The following is a 15,478-nucleotide window of genomic DNA, read 5'->3' as shown; positions in this document are numbered from 1 at the left end:
GAAAGATTAACTTTGACCAACTCCCTCATTTTAGAGTCATAACTGGTTTAAGAGCATAGTAACATCAACTGAACACTTACTGCAAACGTCAAGAACTATGCTAAGTACTTTACCTTCGTTATTGTAAAAATCAAGTTAAAAACCAGTTGGCTCAACTATACCCATTTTTCAGGCAAAATAACTGAGGCTTAGAAAACACTGACCTCTTCAAGTTTTACACACAGCAGTGATATGAACACTGTTGAGATAAAACTCCAAAGCCCATGTTTAATACACTGGAGACTACTGTAACTCAACACCCAGGCATGTTAATCTTTGCCCCAAATACTTTGCTGGCCTTCCTTTTCACTTAATTATTACATGTAATGAAGGTCTATTTAATTGATTGCCTGCCTAGCATGTAATAATGTAACACCCCATTAGGATTATCAATGCCTATAACTTCGCTCTAAAACCTACTTAGTTTCCTTTTCCTTCAGTAACCATCCACTTTTCTATTTTCTGGTAGAATAAAGGTATTGAAATAGTCCAAGATGGGCAATAGCCTCCAAATGAATTAACCCCCTGGGAAGATAAACCTTGTGGCTACAATAATCAGAAAACAATTATACTTAATGTTTTAATCTTGGCTCTGGTTTACTATGGAATTTTGCATTAAGTATTTAAAAGGTAGCTAAAACAAACAAACAAACAAACCCTGATAACCACTTTTTGAGCTTAAGATTATAGAGAAAGCAATGGTTTAGAAGCAAGCAAAAACTAAAACCAGAAGTACCAATCCACTCCTAAAGATAACTTTTTTGTAAAACATGTTGCAGATAGGCAGGACAACCCAAAGTTCTCTTTTGCCTTATGAAGAAGAAAAAGCACTATGAATAAAACATTAGCAAATAGAAGTAAAAGCATAATGACACCCTCCCCTTCTTTTGGATTGTTTTTTGTAACAAATATTTTAAAAAATCATTGCATGGATAAGTTAATACGGACAAGTGGATATGCCAAAGTTGAAAAGGAAACACTAAACACCTACATTATGCCAGTTCCCATGTTACATACACTTACAAAAAGTTTTTTAATCTTTCACTTAAACCTTGTGAAGGAAGTATCATAATTGCAAAACTAAACACAATCTAGAGAGTAAAAACAAGCAAATAAAAACATCTAAATTATACTAAGTAAAAACCACCCCACTTGATTCTCAAAATTGACCTCAAGTTAATTAAATGACTCAGATTCAGAGCAACAGTTGGGTAAATTGTAATTTTTTTTATTGGAAAACAAATATACAACTTGGAATGGATTTGAGGCAAATTGTGCCATGAGCAGATTTTCTTTAAGTGGCTAAACAAAGTTTAAAAAGCAAGTTAACAATAAAAGAAAATGTTTCTGGTACAGGACCAGCAGTACAAAAAAATAGTGTACGAGTACCTGGATAATACACCCGTTTTGCAATAGTGCAACTTTTTAAGTACATATTGTTGACTGTCCATAGTCCACGCAGAGTTACAACTCCACACTTCAACAACAACATGCTGACAATTCCTAAAGAAAACTACTTAAAAAAAAGGCATAACCCAGATGTTCCCTCGTTTGACCAACTCCATCTAAGTTTAGATGTGCAGAAGGGCTTAGATATATCCAGAGTAAGCCACATGCAACATGTTACTTGTTCATTTTTCTAAAATAAGGTTTCAGGACAATGACAGTAAGATAAGGGAAGAAAACATGGAGGAATAAGTCCTAATTACTATACATGCATATTTTTTGACAGCAGGGGGAAACCTTTTACAGATAAGTTACAAACAAAGAAAAGGCAAATAAACAATTTTGTACAAGAAATTTAACACATTCTGTACAATGTCTTCACTTTGCTGTCATCATTTGTACAAACTCTGAAAAAGAAGAAGCACACAAAAAGTGTCAATGGCAAAAGACTGACAAAACCAATCTTATTACTCAATATCTGAACAGTCTCCATTTCCCCTTTCTTTCCTCAAAACTACCGTAAGGTACAGAGGAAAGCTAGTTTCCTTAGACTGTCAAGGCTGGAACTCCATAAACTAAAATTACTAAGGATCATTAACCAATAAACCAAATTAATGCTTTTAATAAGCTATTGTAAATAGAAGCATTCTTGCTCTTAAGTTTGGTATAACATGGTAATTTTGAATGGAAGCATAAGTAAACAGTTTTATACTAAAGCGAATTAGAGGAAAAATAAATCCAATGAAGGAAAGTCACCTTAATTTCATTTTGAGGATTCTGAAATAATTTTAAAGGTTTTCAAACTGTTCTACAATCATTATACAAAGATCAATTCAGCAGTCTGCAGTACAGTGCTTCTCAAACTTTAATGTGCATATGAAATTGCCCAGCAATCTTGTTAAAATGTAGAGATACTAGGTATATGGATAGGACCAATAGTAAACCGTTCTAAAAAAGTTCTCAGGTGACGATTTTTGCCTAATCTGTAGAAAACACTCTGAAAAGCTAAAGGTTTATAAATATAAAAGCCCATTTTATCATCTTTATGAGGGGGGGAGGTCCCTAATTTTGACCTATCAGATACCTAGCAAACATCTAGAACTTAAAATCAAAGTGCAGAAGGAGGTAGTGAAAGACTTACCTTCATAGTTTACTTGACCATCACCATCAATATCTGCTTCCCTGATCATTTCATCAACCTCCTCATCTGTTAACTTCTCTCCCAGGTTTGTCATCACATGGCGAAGCTCTGCTGCACTAATATAGCCGTTGCCATCCTAGAAAAAATTTAGTAAAATAAGTAAAATTACAGACTCATAGGGAAAAAAATACACTTTAGAAATATATACCAACTAAAAACAATCTATAGTTGAACTATAAATTAAAGGTCACGGAGGACAAAGCAGGATAGCCTACACTGAAATCACCATTTCTTAGTTCCAAAGTCAAGTGATGCCTTCTTGCCAAGAGTCATCCTCAAAATTTAACAAATCCAATCCTTGAATACCTACCTTATCAAACACACGGAATGCTTCTCTAATTTCTTCTTCACTGTCTGTATCTTTCATTTTTCTTGCCATCATTGTCAGAAATTCCGGGAAGTCAATTGTGCCATTTCCTGAAATGGTTTGTTTAGTTGAAATATTACAATAGGATTTAAATAACCCTCTTTGACTCCCCCTCCCCAAATAAACCCCCAATTAAAAAAAATTTACCATCAGCATCTACTTCATTAATCATGTCCTGTAACTCTGCTTCTGTGGGATTCTGCCCAAGAGATCTCATTACAGTTCCCAATTCCTTTGTTGTTATAGTTCCATCACCATCCTTGTCAAATAGTGAAAAAGCTTCTTTGAATTCTGTTTTAAAGAGAGACCAATCCAAATGTACAAATTAACAACAATAAAAAGTAATCTCCTAAATGAAATCAATTAATCAATTCTTAAAAGCAAAGATATATATGGAGGTAGCACCTGAAATCAGCTTTTGATTCCTAAAGAATTAGGTGGGAAGACCCTGTGGTATTTCAAACATCTTTAGCTAATCATACCAATATGTTGTTCATATTGACCTGTCAGCAATTTTTTTCACCTAAAATCTTACAGAGAGAGCTCCAATATCGAGAACAGATAAGAGTCAAAATTATTCTGGATTGAAAGAATCAAAGCTTCTCTATTTTCTACTGAAGCTCCAAATAGAAAAATAAGACTATGGTAGCTAGCATGTGTTTCCATAGAGCAACTATATGCATTCTGTCTGAAGTAATCCTCAAAAGTTAAAATTAAGCCTATTTAAGAACCTACTAATTTAAGAACAAAAAAAACTTTAAACTTCAGAACAATATGCAATAGGCTAGTTTCCTTTTCTGAGATCTAAGGAACTATCACCAAATAATCTATAATGATACTAACAATAGGATGATCAAGATATGAATGGTTAGTTTTAGCTAGGTATTGTATTACTAAAAACAAAGATAATTTAGACCTTTATTTAGAATATAAAATCCCAAGGGTGCCTGGTTGGCTCAGTCAATTAGATTGTCTCACGGATTCATGAGTTCGGGCCCATCAGGTTGTCTGCTATCAGGGCAGAGCCTGCTTCGGAAAACTGTCTCCCTCTCTCTCAAAAATAAACATTAAAAAAAAAAAAATTTATATATGTATATATAATATCCCAAACTTTTAATATAGTGAAATATATTATCTTAGATCTTTAAGATGTCTTGTGAAATTATGTTCCTTTTAACTCACCACTGGATTACATAGAAAGCTGTTGGAACAACAGTCCAGAATACCTGGCTTCATCATTTATTTTATAAACTAAAGCAGAGATTAAATTTGGTAATGCAAGATCATATAAATGAGCTAGTAACAAAACCAGTATTTTCCAGTAGGGTACTTTTTAAAAAGGTATCAGACCCCATCAGCACGCAAATCCAAAAGCAGTTCCAAATTTCACAGCGCTAAGTTCCCTCAAAATATCTATCCATTTGAAAATGTGTACCTGACATGTTTTAAGAAATAGTGTGCTTCCCTCTTATATAATCCCATGTCCTACTCCTCCCAGTTTCAATCCATCATAATCTCTTCACTGGTCTCAACTACTCTTCCACTGATATCACCATTAACATATATCATGTGTCTTAAGTTTGAAACTAAATTCAGGGGCGCCTGGGTGGCTCAGTCGGTTGAGCGTCCGACTTCGGCTCAGGTCATGCATGATCTCGCAGTCCGTGGGTTCAAGCCCCGCATCGGGCTCTGTGCTGACTGCTCAGAGCCTGGAGCCTGTTTCAGATTCTGTGTCTCCCACTCTCTCTGACCCTCCCCCGTTCATGCTCTGTCTCTCTCTGTCTCAAAAATAAACAAACATTAAAAATAAATAAATAAAACTAAATTCAAACCCTGTATTTTCTCTTAGGTGCCTGCCCTTATCTTCCCCCAATCTTGGGAAGCACCATCACTCACATTTCTTCTATGAATCCACTATTACAATTACTTCCAGCTCCACTCATCAGTTGAAAATGCCAAGTCTACCAATAACGATCTAGTTGCCCAATCGAACAACTGTGCTTAAGTATGTGAGGCCATATAGCATAGAAACTAAAAAGCAGACTTTGGAACTCAACCACTTGGGTTAAATAGTATCAGCTCTGCTACTTACTAGTAATGTAACCTCAGGCAAGTTAAGTTACTACCTCAGCTTCCTCCTTTTTGTTAAACAGGAATAAGTGAACCTACTTACTAAGTTTATGAATTTAATTGATAAGCATAAAGCACTCAGAGCTATGTCTAACAAGTGTCAAGAAAAAGATGATCTCATTTTCCTGCAGCATCCAAAACACTGAAAAAATTCTAAACTTCTCTTGGCTTTCACAACAGTACTTCAGTTTACTTCCTACCTTACACTGTCAAAGGCTCTTGCTCCCATTTATCTCTCTCACATGTAGATATGACCAATCTTCTTATCCCTTTTCTTCTCTCTGGCCATTTCATTGATGCCCACTTATAATGAAGACTTCTTTAGCCTACTGGTCTCTCTCCTTAACATAATACAGTAGTTCCCCCACCCACAGTTTCACTGTTGTTTCAGTTACCAACACCAACTGCAGTCCAGAAACAGGTGATCTTTTTGGCATACTGTCAAGTCAATAGCAGCCTAACACACTACATCACAATGCCTACCTCATTCACTACACTTCATATCATCACACAATAATTTTATTATCTTACATCATCATAAGGAGGGTGAATACGCTATATGAGAGACCACACTCATGTTAACTTATATTACAGCATATTGTTATTATTGTTACTGTTGTTCATCTTTTATTGCACCTAATTTATAAATTAAACTGTATCATAGGTATGTGTGCATAGGAAAAACTAGAGTTTGGTACTGTCAGTGGTTTCAGGCATCTACTTGGTTCTTAGAATGTATCCCTCCCCACCCTATAGTACCTTTATTTTGGACTTCCTAAAAGACATCGCCCCTGGCTGACCCCAAGTAAGACTTACAAAAAAGAATTCTATATTCCCCAGCAACCCTAGGAATGCAAGCAGAAGACATTTTTAACTCTTTCCCTCTGAACATTGCTTCATTCCTTTTACATCTCTACAAGACATTATCTTGTTTCATGGCCCTGTCATCTTTTGCTTAGACCATTACAACAGCCTTCTAACTGGATTCTTTATTTAAAATTACCCACAGAGGCACCTGGGTGGCTCAGTGGGTTAAGCATCAAACTTGGGCTCAGGTCGTGGTCTCACAGATCAGGAGTTCTAGCCCCCCCATTAGGCTCTGCGCTGACAGCTCAGAGCCTGGAGCCTGCTTCAGATTATGTGTCTCCCTCTTTCTATGCCTCTCCCCCGCTGTGTTCACTCTCTCTCTCTCTCAAAAATAAATACTAAAAAAAATAAATAAATAAAATTACCCACACAACTATCTGGTGCTATTACTACTTTTTTAGATTACCACATTACCTTCTTCTGCTTAAAATCTCTTAACTGTTTAGCTTTAGACCAAGTTATCACTGACTAGTTGGGTAATTTACTACATTCAGTAACAAGACAATTCCATTCCATTTAATATTGTTTGTTTTCAGACAAACTCCCCTTGTTTCAGAAGCTTAGTGGCAAAGAATTGATTTTTACAAAATTAGCATACAATAGATTAACTAGATTGACTCAATGACAAAAACAGATCAATAAATCCCACAAGTAGTAGAATTTGAAGACATTTCCATTTTACTCAGGTTGTCCCCCCTGCCCCAAGCAGGACATAGAAATACTGACTAGAAATGCATAAACTACTAGGGTTTGAACACATGGCATCTATCATCTAATAACTTAAGTCACAAGAAAATTATCTTTATGTATAGATGTACACCATTCTAAACAGAAATTCCCATGAATGACTTAAATCAAATGCCTGTTTACCATCTTCCAAGTATTTAGAAAATTCTGAACTTAATAATCTCACAAAGGGCATGTATCAGACTTTTGTTGGCACTACGTAAACTAAGATTATTATTTTTATCAAGTAAGTTTTACCCCTACACTGGAACTTCAAAAAAGAAAAATTCTTGTTAGTTTTTTCTTATTAGTCCCCTAAATGTCAAACACCAACAACTGACATCACGGCAGGGTCATTCAACAAAATTAACTTGTTAGTAAGGTCACACTGGACTCTTCTGGATTGCCTTTTAAGACTAGGTAATGTGAACAATTCCAGTAACTTCACCTAAACAAACATGCTTTTTCTACATTAAGTTATTTGCTGTTAGAATTTCTAAACAAATCTGAAGTAGTAATGGTTATCATATGGAGATAAAAATAGCTTAAAAAGTACCTTAGTATATTCAATGTTGATTTATTTATTAAGCTTGTTAGCATTTCATTTTTTGATAAGGACTCTAAAATGTTACTAGCTCCCAGTGATTACAATTTATCAGGATACAGAAAATAATTTGCCTCCACCTCAAAGGTGGACATTAAAACAACCAAATTAGGAGGAAGGGATTTTCGAAGGAAGCAGAATAACTCTTAAGATACAGTAGATGGTGTTCTGGAACATGTTTAAAGTGTATCCATTCTTCAGTCCTTACTATGTGGGAGGCACAGGGGATACAAGAGGCAACAAAAAGGTCCCTGATCTCACAGGGTTTTATTTTAGTAGAATAAAAGCACTGGCTTCTCTAAAGGTTCACTAAACCTGGGGTCCAAGGAATGGTTTTAAAAGCCTAGGAAGGGGCACCTGGGTGGCTGAGCTGGTTAAGCGCCGGACTCTTGATTTCAGCTCAGGTCATGATCTCGTGGTTTAGGAGTTCAACCCCCACATCGGGCTCTGTGCTGTCATGATAGTGTGGAGCCTGACTGGGATTCTCTCCCTCCCTCCCTGCCCATCCCCTGCTTGTTTTCTCTCTCTCTCAAAATAAACAAACAAACAGAACAATAAAAATAAATAAAAGCCTAGGAAAATACAGGGTAGGAACAGAATCTAAAATATAAAATAGATTTTCTCCCATCCCCACTGGAAATTTAATTATATGATGAAAGTCAATGAAAAGACCACATTTATCCTAAAGTGAATGCTCCAGTGAACTACTGCTAGAATTCTTTATGAAAATGCTATCAGTCTTTGAAGACTGATCCTCATCTATTTAATAGAAACAAAGTATTTTGTTTTGATAATTAGTTGTATGTGTGGTTGGGAGGGCAATAATGAGCACCAGGTATGTGACAGATACCTTAAATGATACATTTTAAAGTGAACATGCTGTGTTATATACAGCAGGAATAACTATCTGACTAGGAATACCAAGAAATGAAAGGCAGACAAGGAGGTAAATGTATTAGAGAAGAATTTAAGATCGGAAATATTAATTAGCCCTTCAGATCCTAAAGGAGACATTATTAAAAACAACAACACTACTGTAGAGTAATTTACATTTCACAGACACATTTAAAATAATATAAATGAACAAAGAAACTATTTCCAAAGCTCTGCTTGACTGCTTCAGCACTCAGTACATGCAATTTATCAATCCCAGAAAGCAATTCTCAGATTTAAGTCAAATTCACACAATAAGTAAAAATAAAACTTACTGATATGTTTGGTCCTTAATGCTAAGGAGCTTTCTACTCTACACAGTCCTATGAAATAGTATTTGTGATGAATGTTTGAGGAGACTAGTGATTTCTGGGTCCTCCAAATTTGTGTTTACATTGGTGGGGGCTTACTTTAAATGGGATATATAGTGGAGTTCCAACTGGGCTTCTCAGTTTTCTCTAGCATTAAAAAAAAAAAAATGCTTTAGCGATTTGGAACACTTCAAACTTCTTGCCTACCAGGAAAACTGGTAGTTGAAACTGCTTGATACTTGTGTTAATAAAGTCTGAAGAAAGTAAAGGAAGAGTTTGAAAAGCATTTTAACACTACAATGAATTGGGGCGCCTGGGTGGCGCAGTCGGTTGAGCGTCTGACTTCAGCCAGGTCACGATCTCGCGGTCCGTGAGTTCGAGCCCCGCGTCGGGCTCTGGGCTGATGGCTCAGAGCCTGGAGCCTGTTTCCGATTCTGTGTCTCCCTCTCTCTCTGCCCCTCCCCCGTTCATGCTCTGTCTCTCTCTGTCCCAAAAATAAATAAAAACGTTGAAAAAAAAAAATTTTTTTTAAATAAAAAAAAACACTACAATGAATTAAAAAGAAAAAAAAATCTTTTGCTAGTTTCTCCAACATTTTGATGTTAACCAGCCATCACAAAGTGTTAGAATAAAATCAAAAGTACCAATATTTAATGTTATCACATAAAGACAACATGACAAGTTTCACGTAACAATTTCACTTATTGCCATAGCAAGATTTAAAAGCTCATGTCAATAGCTGTTACTGTTCTTTGAAACAAAATTCAACTTATTACACATTTGTAAAACAGAATGATTAACTTTTGGATTTAAGTCTTTCTCTAGAGATAATGGTTATCTCAGATTGATCCCATGTGCAATTCTAAGGTTAAAATATTAGCTACTTTAAATTGGGGTAAATTCAATGTTCCCATCCTGATTCAACATTTCAAGTTACCTATAATTACTACTTGGCTCTTTTCTTCTTGTGAAGAGTAGTTTGGAGTTGGCAGTGTTAAAAACTACCCAGAATTCATGTCTGAAAGATAATCTTCAAGAAAAACAAAGACCACCACCACCAAGCTCCAAAGTATATACCCACATAGCCAAAAAACTTGCCTTAAAAAAATTTTTTTTAATGTTTATTTTTGAGCGAGAAAGCACTAGGTGGAGAAGGAGCGGAAAGAGATGGGGGACAGAGGACCCAAAGTGGGCTGACCCAAAGTGAGCCTGATGCGGGGCTCGAATTTACCAGCTGTGAGGTCATGACCGGAGTCCAAGTCTCAGACTCAGCCGATTAAGCCAACCAGGTGCCCCAAAAACCTGCCTTTATTTACGGTTAGCCCCATACATCTTTCACAGGCAAGCGTACCTTCTCATTTGACAAAGCAGATTCAATTACTATGTTACATTACACTCATTTGTTACTATCTACTGCATAGAGCAAAGCAAAGTGAGTGTGTGTGTGTGTGATAATTTTTTTTAACGTTTTACTTCATTTTTGAGAGAGAGGAGAAAGAATGCGAGCAGGGCAGGGGCAGACACAGAGAGGGACTGAAGATCCAAAGCGCACTCTGTGCTAAGAGTGGACAGCCCGGTGAGGGGCTTGAACTCACGAACTGTGAGATCATGACCTGGGCCGAAATCATACATTTAACCGACTGAGCCACCCAGGCACCCCCAAAGTGAATTCTTTCATACAAGTAACTTATTTTGAGGTTGGCTATTCACTTTATAATGAAATCTAATGAGTACAATTTATTATTTCTTACCTGCAATCTGCTCTTCAGTCAGTTGGTCAGCCTACAAAGAGATCAGAGATAGGTAAGTGACTTCAGAGTATACAGATTAGCAGTTAAATTAAGAAATAAGTTTTAAAACTTTCAAGTTTCACCTTGTACCATAAACTGCATTTAGTCTAACATTCCTTAGTATGAGCAACAGAGAGAGAAAATGCATGTGAAAAATGAAAGTGTTTTGACCAAGTTTAATATTTAAACCAAGCTATTATTTCAGAATACATATTGAAGTCCAAATTTCACAAAAACTGAGGGGAAAAAAGCAATTTGGCATATTAGAATACTAGAGAGTTTAAATGGAGTTGTTATTCTTCTAAAGCAAGGATAGAATCCAACAAAAACATTATTTCCTTTCTCAAAATTAGGATACCTAAACTTAAGCTCACCTCCTCTGTTAGATGAAAACCACTATTAGAAGAAATGTCCACTGAACCAAAAATAATGTCCAAGGACTACATTCAAAGTTATCCCTATAAAAGGTTAAACACATCATTTGGACATGAAAAGGATTTTCCAAACCTTAAAAAAAAAAAAAAAACCTAAGTGAAAATCCCATCTATTATAAAGATAAAACTCCAAGCTGTCCTAGTTGAGGCAACAGGAAAGCTACCAGTTTTTACTTCTCCTCACCTGCCAGGCAACTGCAGGGAATCCAGGATTCTAACCACTCGAACTACATTATTTACTAAATGTTAAATCCAGCTATCCATTTTCTCTGGACTTTTAAAACCCCAAAGTGAACCTAAGGTTTGTGATTTTTTTTTTTTAACACTGAGAGGAGTTACTTATTTTTGCTTAAAAAAAAAAAAAATGCCCAGGCATTTGCTAAAGTCCATTATATACATGGTTTTTATTCAATCTTCATAATAACTCTGTACTGGTATCATTCTTTATCATACAGATAGGGAAAGAGGTTCAGGTTAAATTTCTGGGAGGAGTACAAAATTAGTACCTAGTAAAGTCAGAATTAAACAAAAGGTGTTAGACATACTCAATACCTCTAAGTTTTAAATGCAGAGTACCATAATTTATAAACATATCTAAAAAATACCAAGGCTTCTTGTGCTTCATGTGGCCTTCATCCTCGAACATTTCACCACTTACTAGTACATAAACCCATGAAACAACCCATGTGGTACTGAGAAGCCAGAACAAGAAACGACCTTCTAATATCCTTACCCATATGAAATCAAGCATTCTGTAATTAATCCATTCTTTTACTGGTATGAAAGAATAAACACTGCCTGGTTTCACTCTTTCAAAGGAACACAGCTCTGGAAAAAAATACCTTGATATAGAATAATAGCATCACATTTTTTCTAGTGGACAGCATGACAAAATGTGGGAAGGACCCAGAAAGCTTGCAAGTTTCTCTCCCTGCTCAACAATTTTCATTTGACCTCAAAGCAAACTCAACTGGTTTCTATTTAAAAAAAGAAAAAAAGCCAAAGGTCTGGTATCTTAAAATTGAAGAGGCAATAATTAAGCTCAAATGCAGAAGTTGGAAAAAACCCCAACTTTTATCCTTCCAAATCCCAATCTTCCACCAAGTATCTGATATAAAATCAGTCCTATGTTGTTTTCCCTATGGAGTAAGACTTAAAACACAGTAAATCCACTGACTTGGTGTTTACTTTGTTAGAGACTATAAAGGATTTACTTCTAATCCGATCCCATTTTGCAGGCTTTCTATCATTTATGAAGAAAGGGCAGAGTAGACAAAAAAGGATGGTGTTTTGAGTCATTGGACTAATATCCTAGAGCTTTGCCACTTAATAGCCATGTGACCTTGGACAGGTTACTCAACTGCTCATAGTCAATTTCATCTGTACAATACCTACCTTACAAGGTTATGGTGCACAGTAAGAAACTATGTGAAGGGCCAGCCCCAAGAATTCAATGATAATTATTTTACTTATGTTAACTTATCGAAAAACCTACAATGTTAAATATGAACCTGACTATAGTCAACTTCCACACAGACAGACATGCATGGCATCATCATCTCGTTACAGACAGTAGCAAGGCCTTCATTAAAGATCTCACAGACTGTATCATATGCAGGTATTTTGAATTCTATTTTCGTCCGGCTATACTTTGTCTTTTATACCAGTCATCTTAACTCCAGTCTATATTACCAGATTACTTCTTATGAAATACTTTGGAGGATCAAAATATACATAAGCACGTGTGCTTCTCTTGTCATGTAATATGGAGATACCTATTTAAATTTTATCCTTTCTACAAAGTTCAAAATGTATTATTGCCACATGGAAGTTTTTTTCTTAATTTTACTTTTCCCATCCATTTACAATTAAAAGCACTATATTGTAACTCGGCATTCTGTTTGATAGTTTATTCCTTAAAGCTTATTTGTGAATTTTTCTAAGAATGTGTTTTCTTAGAGGTAGAAAGATGACAAGATGGCATGGGGCCATTACATTTTGTTACTCAGCCTTCAAAGTGCTCCTGGATTTTGCTTGCATTGTTTCAAGAAACTTAAAGAAATTTTTGTATTTACTACTAAACCAGAGTTCAAGCTTTTAAAATAAACTTTATCAGCAACATTCAGATTAAGGCCTACTAAAAGCAAAAATACACGACTCCCTAGCACTCTAATTTGTAAGCCTTTTCCAACTACATGCAAATAAATCTGGTTCTTATTTCTGTCTATGGAGAATGCCATTTTCTTAGAAGAACGAGAAGAATTATACTTTTGGGAAAACTCAAGTTCATTAACATGTGTGTTTATCTCAGTAAAGTGAAGAACAATCCACTAGAGAGATGACTAGTTCTTACTCCTTTATTTCTACAATTGATAGAATTTCTACTGTTCTGGTCACTACAGAGAAAGCTTCCAGGCACAGCACGCTCTCAGGTTCCACATCAGACCTACTGAAGTACAATATGCATTTTGAAGAACCACAGGTGATTTGTAAACATTGAGAAACACTAATCTAGACTAATGTGTGACCTGAAAAGTGAATGTTTTATGTACCTACTAAACATTTCCTAAGTGGCATTCAAAAGTAGACATGGATACTCTTGGAACTTATCTAGTGAATGGCAGTTTAAAAATAATCCAAAACTCTTATTTGAATAAATAGACAAATCCATAGGCTTAAAACGGAACACAAACTTCTAGCTTTCATTCATTCCTCTTAATTCCAAGTTTTACTTAGATACAACAAAGGCTTACTAAGTTTTTTCTACATTTCAGAAGTCAGGGTATTTATTTTACCTATATCAAAATAGTCTTTAAATTATTTTAGTAAACATATAATTCTGACAGAACAGTACTATGTAGCATCATATAAAGAAACCACTAGAACAAATTATTTCACAGAAATTAGGGTCTTTACTAAAGGTCTAATTTGATCATTATAACTAAATCTAGAAACTTCTATATATTTTAACAAGGCCATAGTGGATTTCCTCAGTTTAACAGAGATGTCCTTGCATATTGATGCAATAATGATTATTTAAACAAGCACAAAAACTTTCTACCTCTTCATATCTTTTACTTATCAGTTGGGCCCCAAGTCTTCTTAAAGCAATCCCCCGCCCTTTCAATGAGCATGTATCAACTACATATAAACCCAAGAACTATGGGAGCAATCTTATTCCACTTCCACACAAATTTTTATTCTATAAGTTGGTAAGAGTCCTAATTTTAAATCTCCAGGTTTTAGAATTATGAAGTTACCTTAAGACAACTTCCTAATTAATTTTACATAACAATGAGGGTCATATATAATAGAACGCACCAATAGTGTAAACAGGAACTACAAAAGCTTATCCCTGGCATAGGACCATGAAAGCGTACATACATAACAAACTGCATGCATTACCAAGAAAATCTATTCGAGCTCCCGATTCAATGACTAGACTGATTAGGAAAAAACTTTACCATTCATTTGAAAACATTTTTAAAAATTTACCCCACAATTTAGAATCTTGATTACATGCATATAATGTACACCTTGTTTCACCTAGAAGAGTAAATTCAACTAGTATATTCAAATCCGGAATAATTTAAAATAATCACAACAGAACCAGTGCATCAAACTTAAATAATCACTCGTTTATCCAAGGCGAACTCCTCACCCCACACCCATACAGGCTGGAGGTTTCAGTTGGCAAGAATTCCCAACTCCTGCTTAAGATGTCACCTTGCCTTCTGGACACACCCATCGCTGTAACCACTTGGCAGACGTTAACACAAAATAGGTATTGCAAATTACCGCCCTCATTACATTTTTTTTTTTAAAACAGGAAAAAACCAGGAGTTCCGGTCTCAAGTGACGGGAAAATACTTTTAAACTTCCCTGCTCCCCCCGCCCTCGGTATATTCTTGTTATCACTACCGTATTTGATACCCATTACTGAATAAACGAATTGAACTGCACGTTAAGATGGTCTGGCAATTTCTGTAAGGAAATACGACTCATTTTCAGGGGGGTGGGAGCGGGGGCAATTCTGTGCATGTGGTTCTTTGACATTAGGAGTGCACGTGAGTACTCAAGAATAGGATATAGACACTGGCTCTTTCCAACTACTGCGGGAGGATAAAAGCGACTTTCAACAGAACCGCAGTCACCCCAAAGCTTGCTTTCCGTAGGTGAACAGGAAACGCCTTTCAGATCCAAGCTGGAGCTGATGACTTTCTCTAACAAGAAGACGCGCACTGTAAGGATGCGACAGACTTCAGGTATGCAGCTCATTTCAATGACAAAGCCACTTCGAAGAAAAAAAATTTGTTTTCAATTGTCCAGCCAGGGGTGGTGGAAAAGGCCCAGAGCCCAAATGGAGCGGAAAGAGCAGGATTCAACGAGCTTCCTTCTCGCCACCAGAGGGGGATGGGAAACTGCCGAGGCCGCCCTCCCCCACCCATCCCCAACCGGCCGGCCCCGCAGCGCCGCGGGACGATACCTCCGCAGCCCTGCAGGTGCCAGCGCAGCAGCTGGAGCGCAAGCCGAGTCAAGCGGGCGGCGGCCACGGCCCCGCCGCCCCGCCCCCCGGCCGCTCCCCGCGCGGCTCCGGCTCAGCCCACACAGCGCGCCGCGCCCACTCGCG

General features: G+C 36.6%; 1 protein-coding gene and 1 long non-coding RNA gene across 2 annotated transcripts in view; one reads left to right on the top strand and one right to left on the bottom strand.

Annotated features, from left to right (window-relative positions):
• Nucleotides 1–1,246: 1,246 nt before the first annotated feature.
• The window catches only part of CALM2 (calmodulin 2), a 15,234-nt gene continuing 1,002 nt past the window's right edge, over nt 1,247–15,478 (bottom strand). The window contains exons 2-6 of the mRNA XM_040453812.1: nt 10,376–10,406; nt 3,201–3,344; nt 2,997–3,103; nt 2,627–2,762; nt 1,247–1,892 (exon numbers count right to left, since the gene is read on the bottom strand). Coding sequence (XP_040309746.1) covers nt 1,864–1,892; nt 2,627–2,762; nt 2,997–3,103; nt 3,201–3,344; nt 10,376–10,406 — 447 coding nt within the window. The 3' untranslated portion in view covers nt 1,247–1,863. The remainder of the gene's footprint in view (nt 1,893–2,626; nt 2,763–2,996; nt 3,104–3,200; nt 3,345–10,375; nt 10,407–15,478) is intronic.
• Nucleotides 15,020–15,478, top strand: part of LOC121016319 (uncharacterized) — a 2,917-nt gene continuing 2,458 nt past the window's right edge. The window contains exon 1 of the long non-coding RNA XR_005784221.1: nt 15,020–15,113. This is a non-coding gene — a long non-coding RNA (uncharacterized LOC121016319). The remainder of the gene's footprint in view (nt 15,114–15,478) is intronic.

Source organism: Herpailurus yagouaroundi, unplaced genomic scaffold (assembly GCF_014898765.1).
Source record: "Herpailurus yagouaroundi ecotype Mexico unplaced genomic scaffold, PumYag 210, whole genome shotgun sequence".
Classification (NCBI taxonomy): Eukaryota; Metazoa; Chordata; class Mammalia; order Carnivora; family Felidae; genus Herpailurus; species Herpailurus yagouaroundi.
The sequence above is the reverse complement of the archived record's forward strand: the minus strand, read 5'-3'. Positions and strand labels throughout refer to the sequence as shown.